This window comes from Carettochelys insculpta, chromosome 3 (assembly GCF_033958435.1).
Source record: "Carettochelys insculpta isolate YL-2023 chromosome 3, ASM3395843v1, whole genome shotgun sequence".
NCBI classification, from domain to species: domain Eukaryota; kingdom Metazoa; phylum Chordata; order Testudines; family Carettochelyidae; genus Carettochelys; species Carettochelys insculpta.
Genome location: NC_134139.1, coordinates 94,670,291 through 94,695,136, shown reverse-complemented (window position 1 = coordinate 94,695,136; position 24,846 = coordinate 94,670,291). Strand labels below are relative to the sequence as shown.

Below are 24,846 nucleotides of genomic sequence, written 5' to 3'. Positions count from 1 at the left end.
GTAGGCTCAGTTTGACATTGCTGTTGCAAGTGAAATCATGGCAATCTTAGCACTCACCACCAGCCAGACAGATATGAAAGAGAGGCTGGGCAAAATGGTGGTGGCTAATGACAGAAATGGACATCCAGTGACAGCGGAGGATTTGGTATGTACCATATAAAAGCCCCATGAATAACTCCTGACTCATTTGCTTTGCTGGCTGAATCAGTAAAATTGGAGATGTATGCTTTGTCTCTTAGTTTTGCTTTTAACAATTCACGTGGGGCTTATAAGGGATAGGGCTATTTGATCTCAAATTTGGCCACAGTTGGTACAGGATGTGAAATATTGTATTTTTCAGCATCTTTCTTAAAAATAGCTGAACTGGTCTGGCTTAAGTTTTCCTAAAGAAGTAAAATAAAATAAATTTCATCCTGAGGCAGATACCCAGCATGTAAAATTGCAGCCTGAACAGGTAAAGCTTTCCAAAGGTATAAGCAACTGAAAAGATGGTTTTTATAATGGGCAAACTTAATAATAGGCAACACTATCAACCACTCCTAGAATTTGTATCACTAAACCAAATTCCACTAATTTCACTTGTCTGAAATTTATTTTTAAATATTAAAATGTTTTGACAGAGTTTCTAATTCATTATTTAATGTACATTAACCACTAGCCCTCTGTCTCTTTCACTTGTTTCTGGATGTGAATAATGTTTAATACACCGTACAAAACTGCAGTTGGTCTTAATTTCATCTCTCGATGCCCCGTATTTACGCTATTACAATAATAAAACTTAAAATATACATTGGCAGATGGAAACCAGATGTAGAGGGGGATTGGGAAGCAGAAGGAGTGGTAGAGAGAAATTAAATAGTTTGTGAATTGAGAAGACGTCTTTCATGAGTGTAATGAATTAAATATCTTGCACCTGTAATAGACCATAAAGAATTGTTTGCCAGAATTTTAGGTGCATTATACAATATTGAGAAGGCCGAATTTCTTTTTGCTTTCTGTAGCATAATAGAAATTTGATGGACACAAGCCATGTCCCCATTTCAAATTAAATAGCTATGCCCTAGATTAGTATTTCATCAGCAATGAATAATATTAAATAAATATACAGCTATTTGTTTAGTAAAAGAAGCTTCCCTGGTTATTAGCCAAGGGTTTTTTAAAAAAAAACAATTATTAAAATCTATTAATATTAACAGTATCATTTTTATTTTTAACAACTTTATAACCCAAATATTTTTTCTGCAGAGTTAAACCCCAGTCCGTCAAACGCAGATCAGCCTAACTTTAAGCGCAAACAGGTCTTGTTAAAGTCAATAGGACTACTCAAGTGCAACTATTCACAGTCAGTTTTGTTGTATTTTATAAACAGCTTGCTGTATTAGAACTTCAGAAAATTGTATCCCACGATTAGTTTTGTTATAACTGGAACAAATAAAGTCACATGTTTCCGATCATCTTCATAAGGATCTTTCTGGTCTCCTTGTCTCTAAAATCTGTAAATCACCTTTTTTGTTTCTTGGGGGCTTTCTGGAATCTAACCACCTCTGAAAGTGGTTCTAAAGTCCAAAGCTCTCATGTACTTGCTATTAGGCAAGGAGCAGAACTGCTTCATTGGCTCACAAATGGGGAAGTGGGGTGAAATTTGAAAAGCACCTTTCAGAAGAGACATGAACGCTTGAGTCAGTGGAACTTATGTTCACAGGGGTCTAAAGAGTTATGGAAACTGGGACTTAAGTTTCTAAGTCACTGAAGTACATTTGTAATTTTTCCCCATGGAAAAATTTACCTGGGGCCTAGCTTTGAAGATTAGGCCCAAGACTTTGAATTGAGCTGGGAAGTGAATTGGGAGCTGGTGGAGGGAACAGTTCAGTTTTGATGTATCCATGGTGGCCTAATCCATGGAGAAAGTGGGCCGACACATGAGGTACCATGTAGAGGCTTTCTATTAAAACTTTCCGCTTCAGATGCATAAATTAATTCCAGAGTTGACAAAAGGATGGATCTTTCTAGCCTCCCTTACCTGTGAGAAAGAGATGAAATTTCCCAACCAGTTGGATGGTTAAAGTCTGTCTGTGGTTTGTTTGTTTTTAATTTTAGCAACACTATTAGGTCATCTAAAATCAGTCATCAAACAAAAGCGAGGCTTTGAACCACCTTGAAATGTGGGGATTGCCAGTAGGAATGGTGGCAGAGATGTTTTTCAGGTAGTTCTCCAGAGCATTTCAACAAGAACATTTTGCCATTCATTCTCTGAAAATGTCAATATCTGTTTCTTTTCTTATGGGGTAATGAGTCAAGTAAAATAATGTGTTTCCAGTATGAAAGCCGTAGATTGCAACATCACAATTGCATCACAGAAACAAAACTTTACCTTTGTGTAAATTAAGGTCCTTAGCTTCATTCTGAGGCAATGTTGGAATGTAGTGCCAAACATGTACAGCTGAACCTCTGTAATCTGGAACTCTCTTGTGCAGCAACATCCATAATCCAACATCATTTTAGTTGGCCAGACAACCACTTATCATGGGCGTGGCCAAAGTTCCTGTGGTCCCTGAAAGTTTATTTACAGTCACCAGTCCTGGCTCTGTGTTCTGTGCTCTTATTTAGTTGTAATTTACCCTTAAATGTCTTGAAAGAGCCCAATAAGCGCTGGAAATGTTGGTACTGCTGCTAGACAATATTGACCTCCAGCAGTCCGGCAAATTCTCTTGTCCAGCACCGGGCAGGTCCCGATGGTGCCAGACAAGAGAGGTTCAACATGTATTGCACTGCCCTTTACAAGGTGGCATCTGAAATGCTCAGCTGTGTGTCATAGCCCCTATGCTGCTAACATTTAATGTTAGTTCAAATGGAAAGGGACTAAGCTTTTGGAACAGGAGGCTCAGAGTTTTATCCCAGCTTGTCAGTGTAGTGTTCTGATTGGCTGTAACGTGTAGCATAAGCAAAACACCAGGCTTTTGGTTCATTATCTTAAAATCATAACTCTGTGTTGAAGATATTACTTTAAAATGTATACTTGTTTAACTAGGAAGAACAATAGTGGCATGTTCTGTATTTAATTTCTAATTGTACTAATTCAGTAAAGCTGAGATTTAATAGAGAAGTTGGTAAAAATGAGAACTGTTTAACTGAATTTTAAGTTAGGCATTAGGGTGGGGAATTCAAGGCTTCACATTTTATTTGGTAAATGCTTCAGGTTTTTGGAAATATGTCAAATGGTTTCCTTATACAGCAAGTAAAGTCATGTTGAACAGATTAAAAATTTAATACGTCTTTAAAAAAATCTACACTTTACAAAGACGTTCTTTAAAATAAGCAGAAGATAAGGATTCGAGCACTAGCATCATCAGTCATTTTTACTGAGTAGCTTGGGGGCAATAAAGAGGAAAAATCATTAAATAAAACTAAAAATTAAGGTTTATAAACTTAGAATGTCACATATGGAACACTAGTTGATTGAGCACATGATTCTGACTTCTCAATGGCATTTCATTTTTTTTCCTCTTTGTCTAAAATAAATGACTTATGTTCATAGCTACAATATGTTATGTTGGTGTGTATGTGGCTGTAGGGAAAGGAACAGTGAGATGTTGCAGCAATCTGATGTTTTTAATATGTCTATTTCATATGTCTCTGTGTTTATCATTAGATTATTAATCATACATGGAATAGCATCTTCTAACTGTATGTGAGAAATGATAGACCCTTACCATTTTGATAAACATCCAGATTTTTGGGTTTTTTGCTTCTGATCACCACAATGTAAACAAAACTTTTCTTTTTTTTGAACTAACAAGCAATTGAAAGTCAATTCCATATTAATCCATAAAAAGGGGGCATATATATATTATCTCATGACTGGTATCTCATCCCATTTCACTGTTAATTTTTTGATGACTGTGGATATTTAGGCTTATAACAGGCTTATAACATGTAAATAACAGAAACTAACATATAACAGAAACCATGAAGCATTTCCTCAGTTTCTTTAATTCATAATTATGAGAGTGTGGGTATAATAAATTGGTACTTCCTCTTCTGAAAACTTGGGTTCCGATTTGATGTGTTGCAAGTAACAAATTAATTTGATGCAAAATTTTGTAATGATGATGATCGCAAAATTGCCACATAATGTATTAATTTCAGTGCGTGCAATGCTGGGCCTGTTGGTTCAAATTTAGGTTCACTGGCAGAAGTGTTTAAAGAGTTCTGTGTGGTTATTATGGAGGGATTGAAAACGAGAGGATTTTCATGGTATCTTTATATCTTTTTCTCAGTCCTATGATTATATAGGTCTTATGGAGGCTACAAGTTCATTCCTTTACTTCTGTATTTAGACCCCCATGCTATTGATGCCCATTCTCTCATGAGCAAAGTATGTCTTTCATTTCTTTCTGCAGTATTGGCAAGCTTGTTGCCCATGTGCTTTCTCAGTGTTATTGAAGGACTACATTTTGCTTTCTCTCCTGTGAGTGACATTGGGCTAATCACTGTTCTTCTGTGTGTCTGTTCTCTCTGAAATAGGAAGAAAAAATTCTGTACCATATTTCTCTCATATGCTATGAGGGGAAAGTCATTAGTGTTCATGGGGGAGTTCTGATACCATGGTAATAAAGTAACTAAATCTAAATAGGTATCTCACGTAATGGTGATGGCAGAATATAGTGAAAAACGTTTCCTTTTTTTCTGGAGAAATATTTTTGTTGTGCTATCTTCTCACAGTAAGGATAGCTCCCTGAAGACCGTAACTCCAATCATTAGGAAAATATAGGTGATGGTAACAGGGGGATTGAATCTTCAGAAGCATAAATAGCTGGGTTTGCAACCTGTCCTTTGAATCATCATCTGTACCAAATGACTGGAGGATTGCTAATCTTACTCCCAACTTTTAAAAAAAGGCTTCAGAGGTTATCCTGGCAAATACAGACCAGTAAGCCTAACATCTCGCTTAATCTATAGTAAAGAACAGAATTGTCAGACACACATTGGCTTGTCATATGAGGAGAAACTAATTAGACGGAGACTTTTCAGTTTGGAAAAGAGGTAACTAAGAGGTGGGATATGACTGAGGTCTGTAATATCATGACTGGTGTGGAGAAAGTAAATAAGGATTTATTCCTGTGATTTATTTCTTCTCATAACACAAGAACTAGTGGTCGCCAAATGAAATTAATAGACAACAGGTTTAAAACAAACAAAATGGAGTGTTTTTCTACACTACACACACAGTCAACCTGTGTGCCACAGGATGTTTTGAAGGCAAGACTATATCAGCAATCAAAAAAGAGCTAGATAAATTCATGACGGATAGGTCCATCAGTGGCTATTAGCCAGGAGGGATAGAAATGGTGCCCCTAGCTTCTGTTTCTCGGAAGCTAAGAATGGGTGAGTGGGGGTGGATCACTTGATGGATCACCTATTTGTTCCCTCTGGGGCACCTGGCATTGGCCACTGTCTAAAGACAGGATACTGGGCTAGATGAACTTTTGGTCTGATCCTATATGGCTGTTCTTATCTTATGAACAAATTTGCTCTTTAGAAATTAAGTATAATATTTCAAACTCAAAACGTCATCTGTTTTAGATGGCTGTAAAACAGGGATTCTTACAATGTGCACTCTTGTTTTTTAGGGAGTAACAGGTGCTTTGGCAGTTTTGATGAAGGATGCAATTAAACCAACGCTAATGCAGACCTTAGAGGTGAGTTCAACCTGTGAACATTTTTAGATGTCCAAATTACACCTACCATTCTTCCTGCACTTAATCTTTCTAGGGGGTCAAAGCAAATTCATATGCTTTAACAAGACAGCTTCAGTTGTGCTCGTTTCCCTCTCGCGTCTTCATTCCCTGAACCCTCTTGTCTCACTCATGGCTTTGACATGTGTTTCAAGCAGGGAGCAGTGAATTGTCACATTCATAGTCCACCTTCCATTTCCACCTTGATATGATAGGAAGGAAGTATCCTCCATTAGGGTTCGACCTGATGCACAGGTCAACGTAGTCCCACTACTGGCTTATTGAGTGAATGGAACCAAGGCTCGTGGTAAATCCTTCCTTCTTGAATGGGGGAATAGTAGATAGGAAGTTGCAGCCCCTCTCTCCCCTTCATTATTGTCTCTGATTCTGGTGTCTGCAACATGGAAGACATGTATCATGGGTGCCTTACACTCACTCACTTGCTTTGTGTGACCAGGCCTGCACCTATGCTCTTTTGGCACAATGCTTGTAGAGAAGAAATTGAACTTCACTGCTTTTAGAAATGAGATTTTTTTTTTTTTCGGATCAGTATTTTTACCAGAAATCTGATAAACATTATTCTTCTCCAGCCAGAAACAATAGAGAGTGACTTCTGACCAGTCACAACAAGTGAACAATATTCATAAAAGTATTTTGAATAGTGAATATATTTAGGGGAAATTGGAATAGCCGCAACATTCTTTTCAGTAAATTATTAGTTGTGGATTAATCATCCTGGTCTATTACAGACATTTATCTTCAGAAAAATAAATAAATAGAGTGCTAGACATTTAGTTTGCGTCATCCTAGAAAACTTTGTGCCAAATACAAAAGCACTCCTGCTTTTTTCTAAATAGATTTTTATTGTTGGAAAAACTCAACTGTAAAAATATTTAGACAGTGCCATGATACACAACTCTCTATCCACTGAACATATTGAAATCAAGTCCCCCATTTAGAAGAACTTCAGTCCAGGAGAATTCCAAGTGTCAGCTTTTTGTTTTGAGATTTTTTGAATGGATTGACAAGGTCCTGGCTGGGATGACTTAGTAGGGGTTGATCCTGCTTGAAGCAGGGGGCTGGACTAGATGACCTCCTGAGGTCCCTTCCAGCCCTATTATTCTATGATTTTTGTTTAAAAAGGCAGGAATGGGATAAAACTTATTTTTCATTCCGTATAAGAAATGTTGTATTAAAATAGTGTTTGTCATGCTTTCCATTTCACTGTAGATGGCCTATTGTGATCTGAGTAGGTATCTCTGGAAAAGTTTGTTTGTTTTTTTTTCTCCGAAGCAACTGTTTCAGTAACAATCAATAACTGAAATCAGAGATTGTCCAGAACCAAGAAAAAAGGTTTAGTGAATTTGTCACTAAACTACTATCTGGACTACCTTTTGGGTACATCAGTCATGACATAGCTTTGATTGTCTTGTCTAGTTTGTACCACTCTATTAATACTGTGTGTATCTGGGAATGGTATTACATAAAGAATGGTTGTTCTGCAGTGTTGTTTTAAATTTTAAACATTTTATTTGATTCATATGTATTTGGTCATGAGAGCCACATTTTTAGTTTTTGGTTATTCTTCAATGTGTATTTCTTTATTTGTCCTTCTGAACAGGACCAATTTCTGCCCTTTATGTGTCACTGTTTTGGTCAATTTTGGTCAATTCCAACCTATGTCTGAAAACCCTGTGGTGGTTTTGGAAGTACCCAGGATCGTGGGACACCCTGCCATGCCCTCCCCTCTAGCTTGAGGGAAAATCCTTTGTGCTTAACTGTCAGCTCCCTGGCCATCCAAACACTCTCCTCTCAGCAGTGCTAACCTGCCTTTGCCTTGCAGGTTAACACATGGTGCACTTCAGTCCCTTTGAAGCATTCCTGTCTAATGGCCAGACCCTCCTTCACTGGCCACTCAGAGAAATACCAGCTCTGCTGTCCGCAGAAGGACAACATAACACACCAGATTATAATATTTAATTCAAATTAATTTAAATGTAGTTCAGATTAATTTAAATAATTGCTTATTGCCACAGCATTGAGATATGCTTGTTGTGGAATCAAGGATAAGTTTATTACCTGAGATTTCCTCCATGTGACTCTCCCTTGTTAATTTCATAGCTCTTTGGTAACTTTGAATGTAAATGTGTCTCCGTTGTGTTTGCATTCATTGCTTAACTTGTATCCCCACAGAGGCCATGTCTACACTGCCACTTTTCTGTGTGGCAACTTCCTGGCTTAATGATGTGGGGAAAAAAACCACTCCCCAAGCACAGCAAGTTACAGTATTGTGAACTGATAGTGTAAAGGGACCTCCAGGAACTGGGAGCTGTGCTCCTCATTTAGGTGTTTTACACCATGGCTCTCTCCCAGCGTTGGTGCTGTGGCCATACATTCACTTTAAACCACTGCTGCTGAATCACTTTAATGTTTTAAATGTAGACATCACCAGAGGGACAAGTGAATAAACAATATTGTCCAACTGGAAACCTGTGCCTCCACCTCTGCTGACATACCGACTCTAAGAACGTATTTTCACTGTACCTATGTAATTGCTTACGAAGTATCCATATGTACATTTTACAACAGTGTTAATGACTGGTATGACCCTGGCTTTCATTTGAGACGTCCTGGGACATTCTTTGGCAAACCAAAATGTACGTAACCAGAATCAAGGGTATTCTTGTAACTCCCTTGCCATCTGGTATTGAAGGAATCTGATTATTACTAACCCATCAACAACTGTGATTAAACTTCATTGTGACTGGTAAGTTCAAGCATCATATCCCTGGACACCCTGCCTAGGGATTCCCCTCATACCCTCACCCCAAAATCCATATTGAAATACAATATCAAAACATTCACCATCAACCAAGTTTGTATTAAAGACAGCATTAGTTTTGCAGTGAGATTCTCACATGGAGATCTTTGTTCCCCTTCCAGTCCCTATTTTTTTAAGTTAAAATTACTTTGAATTAACTATAGATAAAGCCAAGGTTAAGACAACAGAGATTGTAGTGTTCTCATGAGTTAGTAGATTGAGTCAGACTAGATTTCCCATGTGTTAATGTGCACGTTCCTAGGTTTTTATGGTTTTGGTTTTGGTTTGTATAATGTTAACTGAAAAAATAGAAGTTCCCTCATGCCCACTAAATGAATCTTCAGTACAGCTGGAATTTTTAGATCTACAGCACAGACTTCTGTCATTTGTGCTGATGAGTAACTGATAGCATCAGTAGGTTGTTATCCTTTATGTGGACCAGCCGCTAAAGAGGCATGAGGCTTGTACTTTGATACATAGATTCCATGGATGTTTTCTCATAATGGAAGAATGTTTAGCCTCTGAAATCTTAGGTTGAGTATTCTGGTGGGTAATGTGCTCTAGTAATCATAAACCCATGGTGTCCAACACACTAGTCATTAGCCACATATGGCTGTTCAGCCCGTTGAGTGTTGCTAGTTGGATTGAACAATAAATACGTTTTCAGAAAAGTGTGGCTAGTTCTCGTAGCAGTAGCCACTGTAGTAGCTTCAGAACTGGTTGGACACCATGATTATAAACCCTTCTGACCGCCCCCCACCCCGAAATGTGAACCTTTTCTGATTTCTCCCCTCCAGTCCTTATCCTGTTTCTCACCCTATCCCTGGCTCCTTGTTCCAGATACCTGGCCCAGTTCTAGTACTCACTGCTGTGTTCCTCAGTCTATCTCCATTTTTTTTTTTAAAAAAATATGAGTAAAATGTCTTTCTTCTAGTTTCAGTCTCAGTGAGGACTGAACAGTTTTTGCAAAACTTTTAAAATAAAATCAACCTGGGGCAGACACCTGGCATGGAAATTTCAGCTTAAAATGGTGTTATAGTTTGGCAAAGATCAAAGGAACTGAAAGCAGGAGCTAATAATAAGAAATATTGATCAGCTTTAACAATAGGTATTGGTACCAGCTCTGAGTATAATAGATGTCACACTTCAGCAGCTTTTACCTTTGTTATGGTTATTATGCTTGTTTTAGCTGTACATAATGGTTTTGTGGTGTATTATCCATGACTGGCATGGAAGATACTCTTGTGAATTGCTCCTGTAACAATTGACGTTTATTTATACCATATGTAGCAGAGAAACGTCCATATCCAGCAGCTTTATGGAGTGGTAATATGGTTTCCCTGTAACTTATGTTTAAATTACCATTTTAGCAAGTAGTGATAAATAACAGAAACATCCTGTCTGCTGTTGATAAGCTTACATATCTTGCTTCAGGCATGATTTTTTTCTACAATCTGTTGGTAACTAAGAATTTCCCTTATTAAATGTATACACAGTTCTGTGGATAGTTATTGGAAATGGGTCACAAACTAAGTAGCAGCTGTACATTGCAGCATTGTGAGTTCCTCATACATTTTTGGGGCAGCTTTGGAGATGTCTGATGTGGGTCTTTGTGTGGGCGAGGGGTTTTCTTTTCTAGTGACAACCCTCATTCTGAGAAGATTTTTAATCCATTCATTGAAATGCATGCTTGAGGCACCAAAGATCTCTGTATCAGGCCATACTTTTTGCTCCATGAATTTTGTTGTCAACAAGACCTAATTCAGCTGCTTTTCGGGTCCTTGTTTCAGGAGGAGAATTCTCTGACTAAAAGCTTTAAGATCAAGCCATATATGTAGCTAAATATCTGTTACCTTAAGATACCTCACATGCAGTTGACACCAATAAACAAACCCTTCAGGCTTTTGCTGCTTAAGCACCCTCGAACCTGGCACTTAGGACACACGCTAACTTTAAAATATGCTCTGTGAGCAGACACTATGCAACTCTTCTTTGGATAGCTTTAGTTGTCATTTGTAAAACAGATGTCTCACAGGATTATATGCAAACCTGCTGTACTATGAAGTCCATGACAGTAAAAATAAATTCAATGGACTAGAATCCACAGTAGACTTTCATATGTTGGTTTTACAGCTCTGATAGTTGGACAGATAATTCATTTAGTATGAAAAAAAATGTGGGTTTTTGATGCAAGCAAGCTACATTTGCCGAAACTATTAAAAGCCTTAATAAAAACATCATAGGAGGAAATGGTTTGTTTGTTTGTTTGCTTAGGTTGTGAGCAGTTTGAGGCAAGAACTATCTTTTTGCTATGTGTTTTGTGAGATGCCTATTGCATGATTAGGATTCCTAGGAGCTGCTGTTACTATTAATAAGCTTTGAGCACAGGGAAGGATCATACATTTAGAAACTCGTATTTTGAAGGTTTCTCTATTTCAAGCTGGATTTTGTATACATTTAAAAAGCTCTACTGACATTTCACTGCTATAGTCCATTGAGGACATAAAGGGACACTGGTGCTGAAGAGTGGAAGTATAATGATGTTGATAATCCTATATCATTATTTTTGTTCTAAGGCATGCTTTTTGTTGCATTTCCGTTCTTTCTGCTCTTGTTTCATTGTTTCATCTTTAAAACATGTACAGCATAATAGCCATCAGATGGTTCACGGGAATTGTCTGTCTTTTCAGTAACATTCCCATACACACATGTACACTCACACGTATGTATACACTTATTTTCCCACAAAGACAAACTGTGTTTTTACAGATGGATCCTGCATTTTTTTTATGTAGGGGTCTAAAGTGCTGTTTTGTCTGCTTGACGGGAAGTGACTGTGTGTATGAAAACCAGCGTAAGACTAAATGATTGTGATGGGCATTCTGTGAATCGTGCAGAGTAAAAATCGTGTAATAAGTGAGACAGAACAATATAACAAGGGTGAGACAGACATAGTAAGACCGACAAGTCACTTAAAGCATTGAGAGTCATTTGGTTTTGTTAATTCTCTGAAATTTTTCTCTTTATCAGGACTGAAGCATTTTAAATAATGCAAAGGAGATTTAAATAACTTCTGTTACTTCACTGTCTGACCTCAGTTACGAGGATATTCTTGGAGAATATAGACCTGTTTGCCGTTAATTTTCATATAGACCAAATCAATGATTTTAAATACATTTCAGTGAAAATAAAAACTGGAGCAACTCTATCATCTGATTTCAAGATGTTTGTGTCTTCTGTCCAGTAATCTTGGAAGCATTGAAATATTCAAAGCAAAACAGTATCTCACTTTAGAGCATTGTGCAAAAATCCATGTCTATTCAGAGAGTGTAATACACACACAGTTGAGGATATTCCTGGGCAATGAGTTGTCTCACCTATTCTAATAGATGGAAAAGACTTTTGTCAATAAATTACATGCTGTGCTTCATTTAATTTTAATCCTAATTTGTGAATGTTCCTTTACAACTCTCCTGTACTGTGATGTTTACAACAATCTCGACAACATTTAGACTGCTGGTGTGTAGAGACCGCATCCTGATCAGTGTGTCGTCATTGTTTTATTGTACTTCCTCGGGGCCTGTCTCCATCTGTTGCCTCATCTTATACTTAAATTTTGTCTGGGACCATCTTTTAGGTTTTATACAGTACCTCAGGTTCTTAAGCACCACATTAATACTAATATATTGTTGTGTGTGTTGTCCTGCGGTTTTAACTAGTAATTTAGTGTTCTTTTATGAACAAAGATCCCAAAACAAAAGTGATTAGAGGTTAGGAAGAAACCAACAGAGTTTCACGTGGGTGGAGCTATGTACGCCTGAACTATCACTAATAACAGTCCTCCCGAAATATCTGTTAATATACAGTTTCTAGTCCCTGTGACCCCTTAACAGTTTATTCAAAACCGCATATATCAAGAAAGCATACAGCTATGGAGACAGTTCCCTTCTCTGGCTGTTGGATGATCATGGATATAAATTCTTTTTTTGTATCTTTCAGGGAACTCCAGTATTTGTGCATGCTGGACCCTTTGCTAATATTGCACATGGGAACTCTTCAGTTTTGGCAGACAAGATTGCCCTGAAGCTGGTTGGAGAAGGAGGATTTGTGGGTAAATTATTTATTTATTATTGCTCTCTCATGACCAGTTCCTGACAGTTGTTGGGTTTAGTATGCACATACTGGCATCTGTCGGTGGATATCCGTATACAGGAGGTCAGACTAGATCATCAGATGGTTCCTTCTGGCCTTAAACTCTGACTAAACAATAAGGTGATAAATGGTGGCTGTGGAGTTGCCACAATCGGTAAGTTAACATTGAAGGATAAAGTTGCACTGATAAACTATGTATTAGTGTGTTCCAGACTGAAGCAAAGAACACTTCTTCAAAAGTCATACTATAAAAATGGTAGATTCTTCGTCATGTCTGACTGTTCTCTTTACTAACTACATCCCTAGACTGCATTGAGACACACGTGAGTGGTCAGAGCTCTATTAAAGAAGATGGAGGGAGGCTGTCCTCAGTACTAATGGATAGCAGAACAAGGAGCAATGCTTTCTAGTTACAGAGAGGAGATGTAAGTTGGGTATTAGGAAAAAAAAACTATTTCACCAGGCAGGTGGTGAAGCACTGGAAGACATTACCTAGAGAGGTGGTGGATTCTCCATCCCTAGAGGTTTTTAAGTCCCGTCTTGGCAAAGCCCTGACTGGGATGATTTAGTTAGGGTTGATCCTGTTTTGGGCAGGGAGCTGGACTCAGTGACCTCCTGTGGTCACTACCAGGCCTAGGATTTGATCTATGATTAACACTAAAGGAGTTGCATGGATTTCCACCTGCATAGTTCTTACTATAGAATCAGGGTCTAACATGTATTTTTACTGCTTGTTAACACTGCCAGACCAATATAAGAACATAAGAATGGCCATACTGGGTCAGACCAAAGGTCCATCCAGCCCAGCATCCCATCTGCCGACGGTGGCCAATGCCAGGTGCCCCAGAGAAGGAGAACAGAAGACAATGATCAAGTGATTTATCTCCTGCATTCCATCTCCTGCCCTTGTTCTAAAGGCTAGGGCACCATACTTTATCCCTGGCTAATAGCCATTTATGGACCTAACCTGCAAAAAATTATCAAGCTCTTTTTTAAACCCTAATAGAGTCCTGGCCTTCACAGCCTCCTCGGGCAAGGAGTTCCACAGGTTGACTGTGCACTGTGTGAAGAAAAATTTCCTTTTATTAGTTTTGAACCTACTACCCATCAATTTCATTTGGTGTCCCCTAGTTCTTGTATTATGGGAAAAGGTAAATAATTTTTCTATATTCAGTTTCTCCACACCATTCATGATTTTATATACCTCTATCATATCGCCCCTCAATCGCCTCTTTTCCAAACTGAAAAGTCCCAGTCTCTCTAGCCTCTCCCCATATGGGACCCGTTCCAAGCCCCTAATCATCTTAGTCGCCCTTTTCTGAACCTTTTCTAATGCCAATATATCTTTTTTGAGGTGAGGAGACCACATCTGCACGCAGTACTCAAGATGTGGGCGTACCATAGTTTTATATAGGGGAAGTATGATATCTTTTGTCTTATTATCGATCCCTTTTTTAATAATTCCTAACATCCTATTTGCCTTACTAACTGCCGCTGCACACTGCGTGGATGTCTTCAGAGAACTATCCACTATAACTCCAAGATCCCTTTCCTGATCTGTCGTAGCTAAATTTGACCCCATCATGTAGTACGTGTAATTTGGGTTATTTTTTCCAACATGCACTACCTTACACTTACCCACATTAAATTTCATTTGCCATTTTGCTGCCCAATCACTCAGTTTGCTGAGATCTTTTTGTAGTTCTTCACAATCTGTTTTGGTTTTGACTGTCCTGAACAACTTGGTGTCATCTGCAAACTTTGCCACCTCACTGCTTACCTCATTTTCTAGATCATTGATGAACAAGTTGAACAGGATCGGTCCCAGGACTGACCCCTGGGGAACACCACTAGTTACCCTCCTCCATTGTGAAAATTTACCATTTATTCCCACCCTTTGTTTTCTGTCTTTTAACCAATTCCCGATCCATGAAAGGATCTTTCCTCCTATCCCATGACCACCTAATTTACATAAAAGCCTTTGGTGTGGGACCGTGTCAAAGGCTTTCTGGAAATCTAGGTATATTATGTCCACTGGGTGCCCCTTGTCCACATGTTTATTAACCCCTTCAAAGAATTCTAATAGATTAGTTAGACACGACTTCCCTCTGCAGAAACCATGCTGACTTTTGCCCAACAATTCGTGCTCTTCTACGTGCCTTGCAATTTTATTCTTTACTAGTGTTTCTACTAATTTGCCTGGTACTGATGTTAAACTTATCGGTCTATAATTGCCAGGGTCTCCTCTAGAGCCTTTTTAAAATATTGGCGTTATATTGGCTGTCTTCCAGTCATTTGGTACCAAAGTGGATTTAAAGGATAGGTTACAAACCACTGTTAATAACTCCGCAATTTCACATTTGAGTTCTTTCAGAACCCTTGGGTGAATACCGTCTGGTCCTGGAGACTTGTTACTATTCAGCTTATCAATTAACTCCAAAACCTCCTCTAATGTCACTTCAATCTGAGTGAGTTTCTCAGATTTGTCACCTAAAAAGGCTGGCTCAGATTTAGGAACCTCTGTAACATCCTCAGCCGTGAAGACTGAAGCAAAGAAATCATTTAATCGCTCCGCAATAGTACTGTCTTCCTTGATCGCTCCTTTTATATCTTTATCGTCCAAGGGCCCCACTGCTTTTTTAGCGGGCTTCCTGCTTCTAATGTATTTAAAGAACATTTTACTATCGTTTTTTGAATTTTTGGCTAGCTGTTCCTCAAAATCTTTTTTGCCTTTTCTTACTACATTATGACACTTAATTTGGGAGTGTTTATGTTCCTTTCTATTTTCCTCACTAGGATTTGACTTCCACTTTTTAAAAGCTGCCCTTTTCTCTCTCTTTTCCCCTTTTTGAAATATAGATGTGGAAGAGGCAATGGATCCCATTACAGACCAAGCCTCTCAGCAGAATGATTAATTAAATTACTACATTTATATTAGTGGAGATATCAGAACGAGAAAGAATTCAGCTCGAGTTTTAGATTCCAGGTTGAGATTGTACTGCTGACATTTAGAACCAGAAAAAAAATTACACGTAAACTGACCTAAATTTGATATAAAAGTCAAATGTGTAACCTGGTGGAACAGTTTCAAGTAACTTTTTTTCATAGTATAATTGCTATTTAAATACTGCTCCATTGTGTGGTGAATCCAAACAATGACTGCACAGTTTGAGCGCATGAGAACCTAAAAGTCTAATTTTCATTACCTAAATGGAGTGAAAGGCAAAATAAATGAAGAATTTAAATAATGAAAAATAAATTAGATTTTAAATAGACATTTGCTTTTTAGTAATTTTAAAATTAAAGGGAAAGATTTTTTTTTTCATTTCCAGAGTTATGTTTACATAGATTGATGATTCTCATTAAGCAAGCAAAAGTTGTTAAACAGATACAACCGTATTTATAACTTCATTGCAAACATAGAAGAAATAATCAGTGTTAGACATTTTTTCATTAGAACAACTTTGTCCTTATCCGTTTGACATTTTCATAAGATGTCATTACAGACATGCTCATTTGGTCCATTTTCATGAACAATGCATCTCTCTAAAAAGAAGGCTGAGGTTCATACCGTAAACTCTTGCAGCTCTGGGAACAGGAGGTTGCTGTCTAGTCAAATGTTCTGGATAATAGAAAGGTATACTTAGCAATGCCTAACACTATTAGGTATTAAGAAACAAACAAAAATATATGCAGAATACTTTATTTGCCCGCAACAGTAGTATTGCATACTGTAAACTTATAGGCTGTGTCTATACTAGCTCCCAACTTCAAAGGAAGCACGGTAAGTAGGATGTTATTAATGAAGTGCTGTGGTGTATATGCAGCACTTCATTAAGCTAATTCTCGCCCGTGGGAACTTCCAAGTGTTAAACTTCCAAGTGCTTGCTTGCGTTCAGTGAATTGTGCGTAGTAAAGGGACTTCAAAGTAGCCTTGGCACTTCGAATTACCTGCGGCTGCATGCAAGCCGGCACTTCAAAGTTGCCGTGGGGGAGAATTAGCTTAATGAAGTGCTGCATATGCACCACAGTACTTCATTAATAGCCTCCCAACACCCTACTTACCATGCTCCCTTCGAAGTTGGGAGCTAGTGGAGACACAGCCATACTGAATTCGCTGTATGTATTTATATTTATTTTCACCATACTGTACTTACGGAAAGTGTAACTAAAATTTACTTATGGTTAAAATGCTGATTATATGAGAGTTCCGGATGATAGAATGTCGGGTATGAAAATGTTTCATCATCATCATCAACTGAAATGTTTACTGTACGTTAAACTTGTAAGTAAGAGTTTGTATTTCTGTGTGTCAATTTCAGCAGTAGATTAAACATTGCTAAAAGAAGACCACATGCCTTATAATTTTTGCTTGCACATCTCCACTGTATAAAGGAATAAAGCTTTTATTTTATAAGAATATTTCAGTTACTGCTGCCTATTTCCCTAGTTTCTGCTGAGTTTTTCCTTTACACGAGATGTTTATATTTTTAGATTTTTATTTTAATCCTCACTACAGGTATCAAAGGTAAATCTGAATTTTTTGCAGTTTATTATAAATAATATTTGTGATGAATGAAAACACTGTCATGCGTTTCTAACTTCTCACATCATGGACTTCCCAACCATTTTACACTGTTTATTTTTAGTTTGACTATGCTAGGGAATTGAGGCTGTGTCTACACTACAAAAGTAACTTCGAAGTTGCTTACTTCAAAGTTAAGTGTCTACACACACCCTACGTTGAAGTTAAACATCGAAGCAGGGCACTATGCCATTACCGGGAATGGAGTAAGGACTTCAAAGTTAACTTCAAGTAAGGGAAAAATGTGTGTAGACTCTCTGCTGGCTACTTCGAAGTAGTGCCTGACGTCAAAGTTAACTTCAAACTTAGGTCCTAGTGTAGACGTACTGAGTGATTTACTTGTGCTAGATGGTGACAGAACCACCACTGACAGGCATCATGTGTACAGATAAATGTGAATGGTGTGTGTCTGTTCCTTTTAAGGAGTTGCGGTCATGCTTTGTCAAGGAAGTTCCCATCCAGGAAACCTTGTCTGTCCCTGGATTCACAAGTAGCAGTGGAAGAGAGTCATTTTATCCACAGATGATTGGCTAGGGCATTATAACTTCTTATAGCCATGAAGATGTGGACTTTGCCTAAAATGAATTTATTTGATACATTAGCATTAAAATCCTCCATAGATAGTACCTTACTATTTTGGGGAACTTTATAGAGGATGGTATTCACATTGGTGTATTGCATATAGAAGATAAGATTTTTTTTCTCAAAAGATGTTAACAATTTATCAATTTTTACACTGCCAAATCAGAAGAATATTTGATGGAGAAGGAATATAAAACATAAAGATGGTCTGTCATTCACTACGCGATAAACTAAGCTACATTCACCCAGGAAGAGGAAAAAGAAGGTAGTTTTTCCCAAGATGATAATGAGCTTTATAAAAATATTGCAAACATATAGAAACAGGAAAACTTTTAAAAACATATTGAAGGTGAATAATCATAAATACCATAAAAATTAAATACCATTACAATTAACATTGAATATAACAAAAGATACATTAATTATATAAACCAAGCCAAGGTTTTGTCAAGCTGGGACTTAAAAACCTCTAGGGATGGCAATTCTACCACTTCTCTAGGTAATGCATTCCAGCACCTCACTATCCACCTGGTGAAATAGTTTTTCCTAATATCCAATCTACACCTCCTGCTCTGTAACTAGACCATTGCTCCTTGTTCTGCCGTCCGTTACCACTGAGAACAGCCTCCCTCCATTGTCTTTAATAGGTTTTAAAAGAGTACCTCCTTTTTCTTCTGTCTGGGTAAATGTAGTTTGGTTTGTAGCCTAGTAAATGACAAACCATCTTTAACTATGTTTCAGATTCGTTCTCTGTCAATTCTTCTGTTATACCTTTTCTCTGCAATTTAAGTAACAGTGGAGATTCAAATCATATAGGTGTAAGGGAGAAGGAAGCAGGTGGACTGGCCTGTCTGTCACAATTCAGCTTCAATCCATATGTCAGGGATTGTAGACGGTGATCAGAATTTGGAGAAATAGCTACAGCCAGGTTTGGTAGGTAGGAGTCAGGATCAGAGTAAAGCTAGATCAGAGATCAGAGGTGGTATTAGACTGGAATCAGGAGGCAAGACTCAGGGTCAGACCCATGCTGAGATCTGAGACTGGAAGTCAGAAGACAAAATAGACTGAAAGGCATGCTCCAGGGGTTAAATAGAGTGCTTGGCCAATTAGAGGGTTGCAAGATGATGTCATTGATTCCTCTGAGAACACTCCCTCAGATTTTTTCTCTTCAGAGTGCCCCCTGGTTCTGGATCTGCGTGACCTCCCAGTGGCACTGGGAATGTATGTTGGCAGACCCAGGTACCAGTCCATGCATCTTTACAAGAGAGAGAAATTGCTTCATTTGTCTATATTTAAAAAAAAATACTGTAGATTTACCATTTTCTTATCACTGGATAGTTAAACTACCCCAAGACTACCCTCCTTGGATACAAAGACTCATCAAACAAGGATTTTTTTGTTTTTTTTGTTTTTCTGAACCACAGCAAAATTTATTCAAAATGATTTTATGCAATTAAGTTTTGAATGTTTTAATTTTGAAAAGATGGAATATCCAAGTGTTACTCATTGCTGCAATATCTGGAGTCATTTCAGGCCTTTGGTTCAGTATGATTGGGCAGTGATTGGTTGTCATTTGAATTTAATTTTTGTTTGCATGGACAACTTTGTGTTCAGTGTTTAAGTAGGACCTCTGACCTGACATCGCATGCTGTCAAGTAAAAAGCAATAATTAAGCAAATGGTAAATTATTAATGAAAATGTAGACTTGTAGTCAATATGGAAAATGAGGTTTCTCCAAGTAGGCAGTATGCATTTAAAATGTTTAATGCAATGTTGGCAATCTCTGTTTTAAAGTGCATTGGTATTGCAAGGGATGGGTTTTCTTTATCACTAGTTTAACTGATGCACATCTGGACAGAATCTGTTCAGTCCCATACGATATGCTGAAAGTCCATCCAAGGTGTGAACACTTTGGACTTGTGATACATCAGTTATTCTCTGATAATGGAATCAGTATTGCATTAAGATGTATAGCAGACATCAGCCCTGCTCACTGTTCTGTGCTTTCTTTGAATAAATCAAAAGCTTTTTAAGGGTTTAACATTTTTAATGTGTTCATTTTTAGTGACTTCTATTGCTATATCCAGTAACCTTTCTGCATGGCAGGTCTGTTTCATATTATCGCAGTGGAAGGAGGATGCATCAGATATATTTGAATCTGTATGCAAGATGTAGAAGGTGAAAGAATCACCTTTGTTGCTGACCGTTATTTCTGCATTCAGTTCAGCAGTGTGCTCTCAGGCAGTTGCAGCCAAGAAATAATTGGAGATATAAATCTCCTAGAACTGGAAGGGACCTTGGGAGGTCATCTAGTCCAGTCCCCTGCCCTCTTGGCAGGACCAGGCACCATCCCTGACATCCATTTGTCCCAATCCCTAAATGGCCTCCTCAGGGATTGAGCTCACAGCCGTGGGTTTAGCAGGCCAATGCTCAAAGCACTGAGCTATCCCTCCCCAAATCTGTCCCAGCCTGTATTTGCATTTAATATAATTTTCTATAAACTTGACTGTGTAACATTTTTTTCACTTCCATTGATTTTTATTGTTGTTGGGTCCACTTCCTCTGCCAGAATATGAGGTAATATTGTGATCATAATTTCATTAATTTTTTGATTTTCTTCTGTTCCTACTACACAGATGCACATGTGAAATATAGAAAATAAATCTATTAAAACTGGGATTTTTTTTACGCTTTGTTAATGTAATCTTTGGTCCACTAAGAGAAGGTTTTCTTCTAAACTCTGAATTAATACTCTCTGTGTCTCGATTTAGTAGAGCACTTCCGCTCACGCTTAAGTTATGTACATTTATACCCATTTTTGTTCATCAGTGCTCTTAAGCATACACTGAGGTTGGGCCTTAATTACTTTATATATATATATATATAAGGCAGAGATTTTCGGCAAAAATTTCTCACTGTGCCAGGAAAGCTGTAGTAACAGCCAGAGTTTTTTTAAGTATCATATTATCTGACTTTAAAACAAGCGTTCTAAAATTTGCCCCAACCCCCAGAGGGGGGCCCTGTCTACATTAGTGCTACCACTAGGAGCAGATGAAGATCAAAGACGGGAATGAAGAGGTCCTCAGGAACAAGGAAAAGCTTGTGCAGCAATGGGCGAGATATTGCCCTGATCTATACAAAGCACAGCTGGACCCTAGTGTCTCAGAGAGACTGATCAAAGAACTGAAAGTGATATCTCCGTGGAGCATTGAGAGCAAGACCGATATTTCGAAGGAGGAAGTAGAAAAAGCAGTGAAATGAGTAAAGGAACAACAAGAACCGTGGAAATAAGATCACGCGGCAGATGATTAAATATGGTGGAGAAAGTATAATTGAGGAAAGAAGGGAAGGCACCTAAGGTATGGGCAAGATCTGTCCTAGTGACAATACCTAAGAAAGGAAGTGTACTGGAGTGCAAGAGCTACAGAATGATTGCCCTAACAAATCATCTGGGCAAGCTGCTGATGATGATACTGATAGAAAGACTAGGATCGCAGATAGAAGAACATCTAGCGGACAAGCAAGCGGGGTTCAGGAAAAATAGATGCACCATAGTACCAGATCTTGGCACTAACATTAATAGTGGAGAAAGCTCGACAAAAGAACAAAGAACATCTAAACTTGCTTTGTTGATTTTCTGATGGCATTTGACAGTATAGATTGACAGTGACTTGGGTGGTGTTGGAGTTGTACGGAGTGGATAGCAGACTGATATGGTTGTTGAAGGATATCAGTGACAATGTGGAGGCATCAGTGAGAAAGTGCAGAGAGTTGGGAAATTGGTTTAGAACTAATAGAGGTACGACGCAAGGGGATCCTATATCACTGAGTATCTTCATCACACATCTAGAGAGAGTGATGGACAAGATAAGGGTTAAGAATTAACAACTTAAGGTTCGCAGTTGATACAGTTATTGAGGAAGACAAGGAGAAGCTAATGAGAGTGGGCAGGTGCTGAATGAGGAAAGGAAGCAGTACAGACTGATTATGAACATTTAATAAAACAAAAACAATGGTATTTGGAGATAAAGAAATAGGAAGGTACTGAGGGAATTGGCAGATGCCATTGCTGAACCTTTGGCCATTATCTGTGAAGACTCTTGGAGATCAGGGGAGATACTGGATGATTGGAAAAAGGCAAACGTAGTTCCCATCTTGAAAAAAGGAAAGAAGGACAATGCAGGGAACTATAGACCGGTCAGCCTTACCTCAATCCCTGGGAAAATAATGGAGAGGATCCTTAAGGAATCCATTTTGGAGCACTTGGAAGAGGGGAAAGTGATCAAAAATAGCCAACATGGATTCACCAGGGGCAAGTCCTACCTGACAAATCTAATTAGTTTCTACGACCAGGTAACAGCCTCTGTGGACATGCGGAAGTCAGTGGATGTGATATGCCTTGACTTCAGCAAAGCTTTTGATACAGTCTCCCACAACATTCTTGTCCATAAGTTAAGGAAATATGGCTTGGATCCTTGGACTATAAGGTGGATAGAAAGCTGGCTTGACGGTCTGGCCTAATGGATAGTGGTCAATGGCTCAATGTATGGATGGCGGTCAGTTTCAAGCGGAGTGCCGCAAGGCTCAGTTCTGGGGCCGGTTGTTGTTCAACATCTTTATTAATGACCTGGATGAGGGACTGGATTGTCCCCTCAACAAGTTTGCAGATGATGCAAAACTAGGGGGAGAGGTAGATACATTGGAGGGTAGAGAGAGAATTCAGAGTGACCTGGATAAATTGGAGGACTGGGCCAAAAGAAATCTGATGTGGTTCAACAAGGAGATGTGTGGAGTCCTGCACCTGGGGCGGCAGAATCCCAAGCATTGTTGTAGGCTGGGGACCGACTGGCTCATCAGCAGTGCGATGGAAAGGGACCTAGGGGTTATAGTGGATGAAAGGCTGGATATGAGTATACAGTGTGCCCTTGTAGCCAAGAAGGCTAACGACATACTAGGGTGCCTTAGGAGGAGCATTTCGAGCAGACCTAAAGAAGTAGTTGTTCCCCTCTATTCGGCGCTAGTGAGATCACATCTGGAATATTGTGTCCAGTTTTGGGTCCCCCGGTATAAAAAGGATGTGGATCTGCTGGAGCAGGTTCAGCAGAGGGCAACAAAAATGATTAGGGGTCTGGAGCACAAGACCTATGAGGATAGTCTGAGGGATTTGGGCTGTTTAGTTTACTGAAGAGAAGACTTAGGGGTGATTGAATAGCAGCCTTCAACTGCCTGAAGGGGAGCTCCAAAGAGGGGGAGAAACTGTTCTCAGTGATGTCCGATGGCAGAACAAGGATTAATGGTCTGAAGTTGAAGAGGTGTAGGTTAGATATTAGGAAAAACTACATCACCAGGAGAGTGGTGAAGCATTGGAATGCATTGCCTAGAGAGGTGGTGGATTCTCCATTCCCTGCGATTTTTAAGTCCTGGCTTCACAAGGTCCTGACTGGGATTACTTGATTTGAAGCAAGGGGCTGGACTAGATGACTTCCTGAGGTTCCTTCCAGCCCTATGATTCTGTGAAGGAAGATCAGTGTAGATGGGATTGAACTAGAGAATGCAGAGGAGTTCATGTATCTGAGGAGCAACATAACGTATGATCTAGATTGTAAAAAGGAAATAGTGACTAAAATAGTGAAAGCAAGAGCGAGTTTTGAAGGCAAAGGATAAGATCTGGAAAAGCAAAGCTGTAAGAATTCTAAAGTCCTCATTAATTTCCCAGTGTTGCCCACAAAGAGACGACAGTCTATCCTGGGTCTACTTTGGTGTGCAATCTGCCATAATAAAATAATTCTTTGGGTGATTTTAAGAGGATGCCTTTTAATGGAGTAAACTATTTGAGTGTTTTGTGAGGAGTGGAATTTTACACACACCTTACGCATTTACAATTTACTGCCATTTTATTATTGTGGCTAATAACATAAATACATTTTGCTAGGGGTGCCCATTTGGCTGGCCCTTTATGGGGAAGTGGGTCTGGCCCCACCTGTGACTAATCAGCTGACTGCCAGCCTGGTGGTGAGATTTATAACTGGCTTGCAAACTGACTAGGTTAAGAAGAGCTATTAAGTGCAACCTCACAAAGAAGCAGGGCCCAGCAAGACTCTAGACTAACGTGTAATGGATTGAAACCCAACTATAAGGCACCAATGAAACAAGTTACAACTTACTGAATTTCCGGTGAACCATTCTATATATTTGTACATCGATCAAGATCCCACATCTGTGAATTTAGCAGAGTGCATTAGTACTTGAAACAGCATAGAAATTTGTGATTGAAAAAGAAACATTTGCATAGCTCAGTGCATCACTTGTGCAAGTCAATAATCAATTGGTTTACTACTTTGCAGAACCATTTCTGAGCAGGAGATGGAAATAGCTGAGTTTGTAAAATTAGACAGTAGATCTTGGAACGGGACAGAAATAAAAAGCCTTTAACTTTGTGGATTATGTTTTTGTTTTGGTTTTGAGCAAAGAGCTGGATTTGTCCTGTTAAACATGCTCAAGAGAGGTCATATTAAAATTGCTCCTACTAAGGAGTTCTGCATATACAAAGCAAGCATAACCTGTCCATATATACTCCATGGACATGAGTCCAATTAAAGAGAATGATTGACAGTATTTTAAAATATATCCAAACACTCCAAAGCACACTTTATGATGAAAAATCACAAGTACACTCTGTGTGTTTTCATGGGTCTCTTTTTGCAAAGATTTTCAATATGTGGCTTTGACAAGAAGTTAAAAGTTGATATTCGGGTTCCTAACCCTATGTAATAGTTCAATAAATAACATGTGCCATTCAATTAGTTGTTACTTTAAAGAAATTCATTTATATGGGTATTTTTCTACTTCACCTTAGTCAATAATTAGGACTCTGTCCATTTTCTTCCCCAGAGCAGGTTGGTTCTGTATATTGTGACCTTATGTGCTTTGTCCAGTTTATTTCCAAATGTCTCTTTCAGAGTTTGTCTTTT

The 24,846-nt window shown here is 38.6% G+C and overlaps 1 protein-coding gene across 5 annotated transcripts in view; it reads left to right on the top strand.

Annotated features, from left to right (window-relative positions):
• MTHFD1L (methylenetetrahydrofolate dehydrogenase (NADP+ dependent) 1 like) overlaps positions 1–24,846 on the top strand; it is a 233,799-nt gene that overhangs the window by 77,092 nt on the left and 131,861 nt on the right. For all 5 annotated transcript variants that reach the window (XM_074990392.1, XM_074990388.1, XM_074990391.1 and 2 more), the window contains 3 exons: positions 5–145; positions 5,631–5,699; positions 12,556–12,667. In XM_074990392.1, coding sequence (XP_074846493.1) covers positions 5–145; positions 5,631–5,699; positions 12,556–12,667 — 322 coding nt within the window. The remainder of the gene's footprint in view (positions 1–4; positions 146–5,630; positions 5,700–12,555; positions 12,668–24,846) is intronic.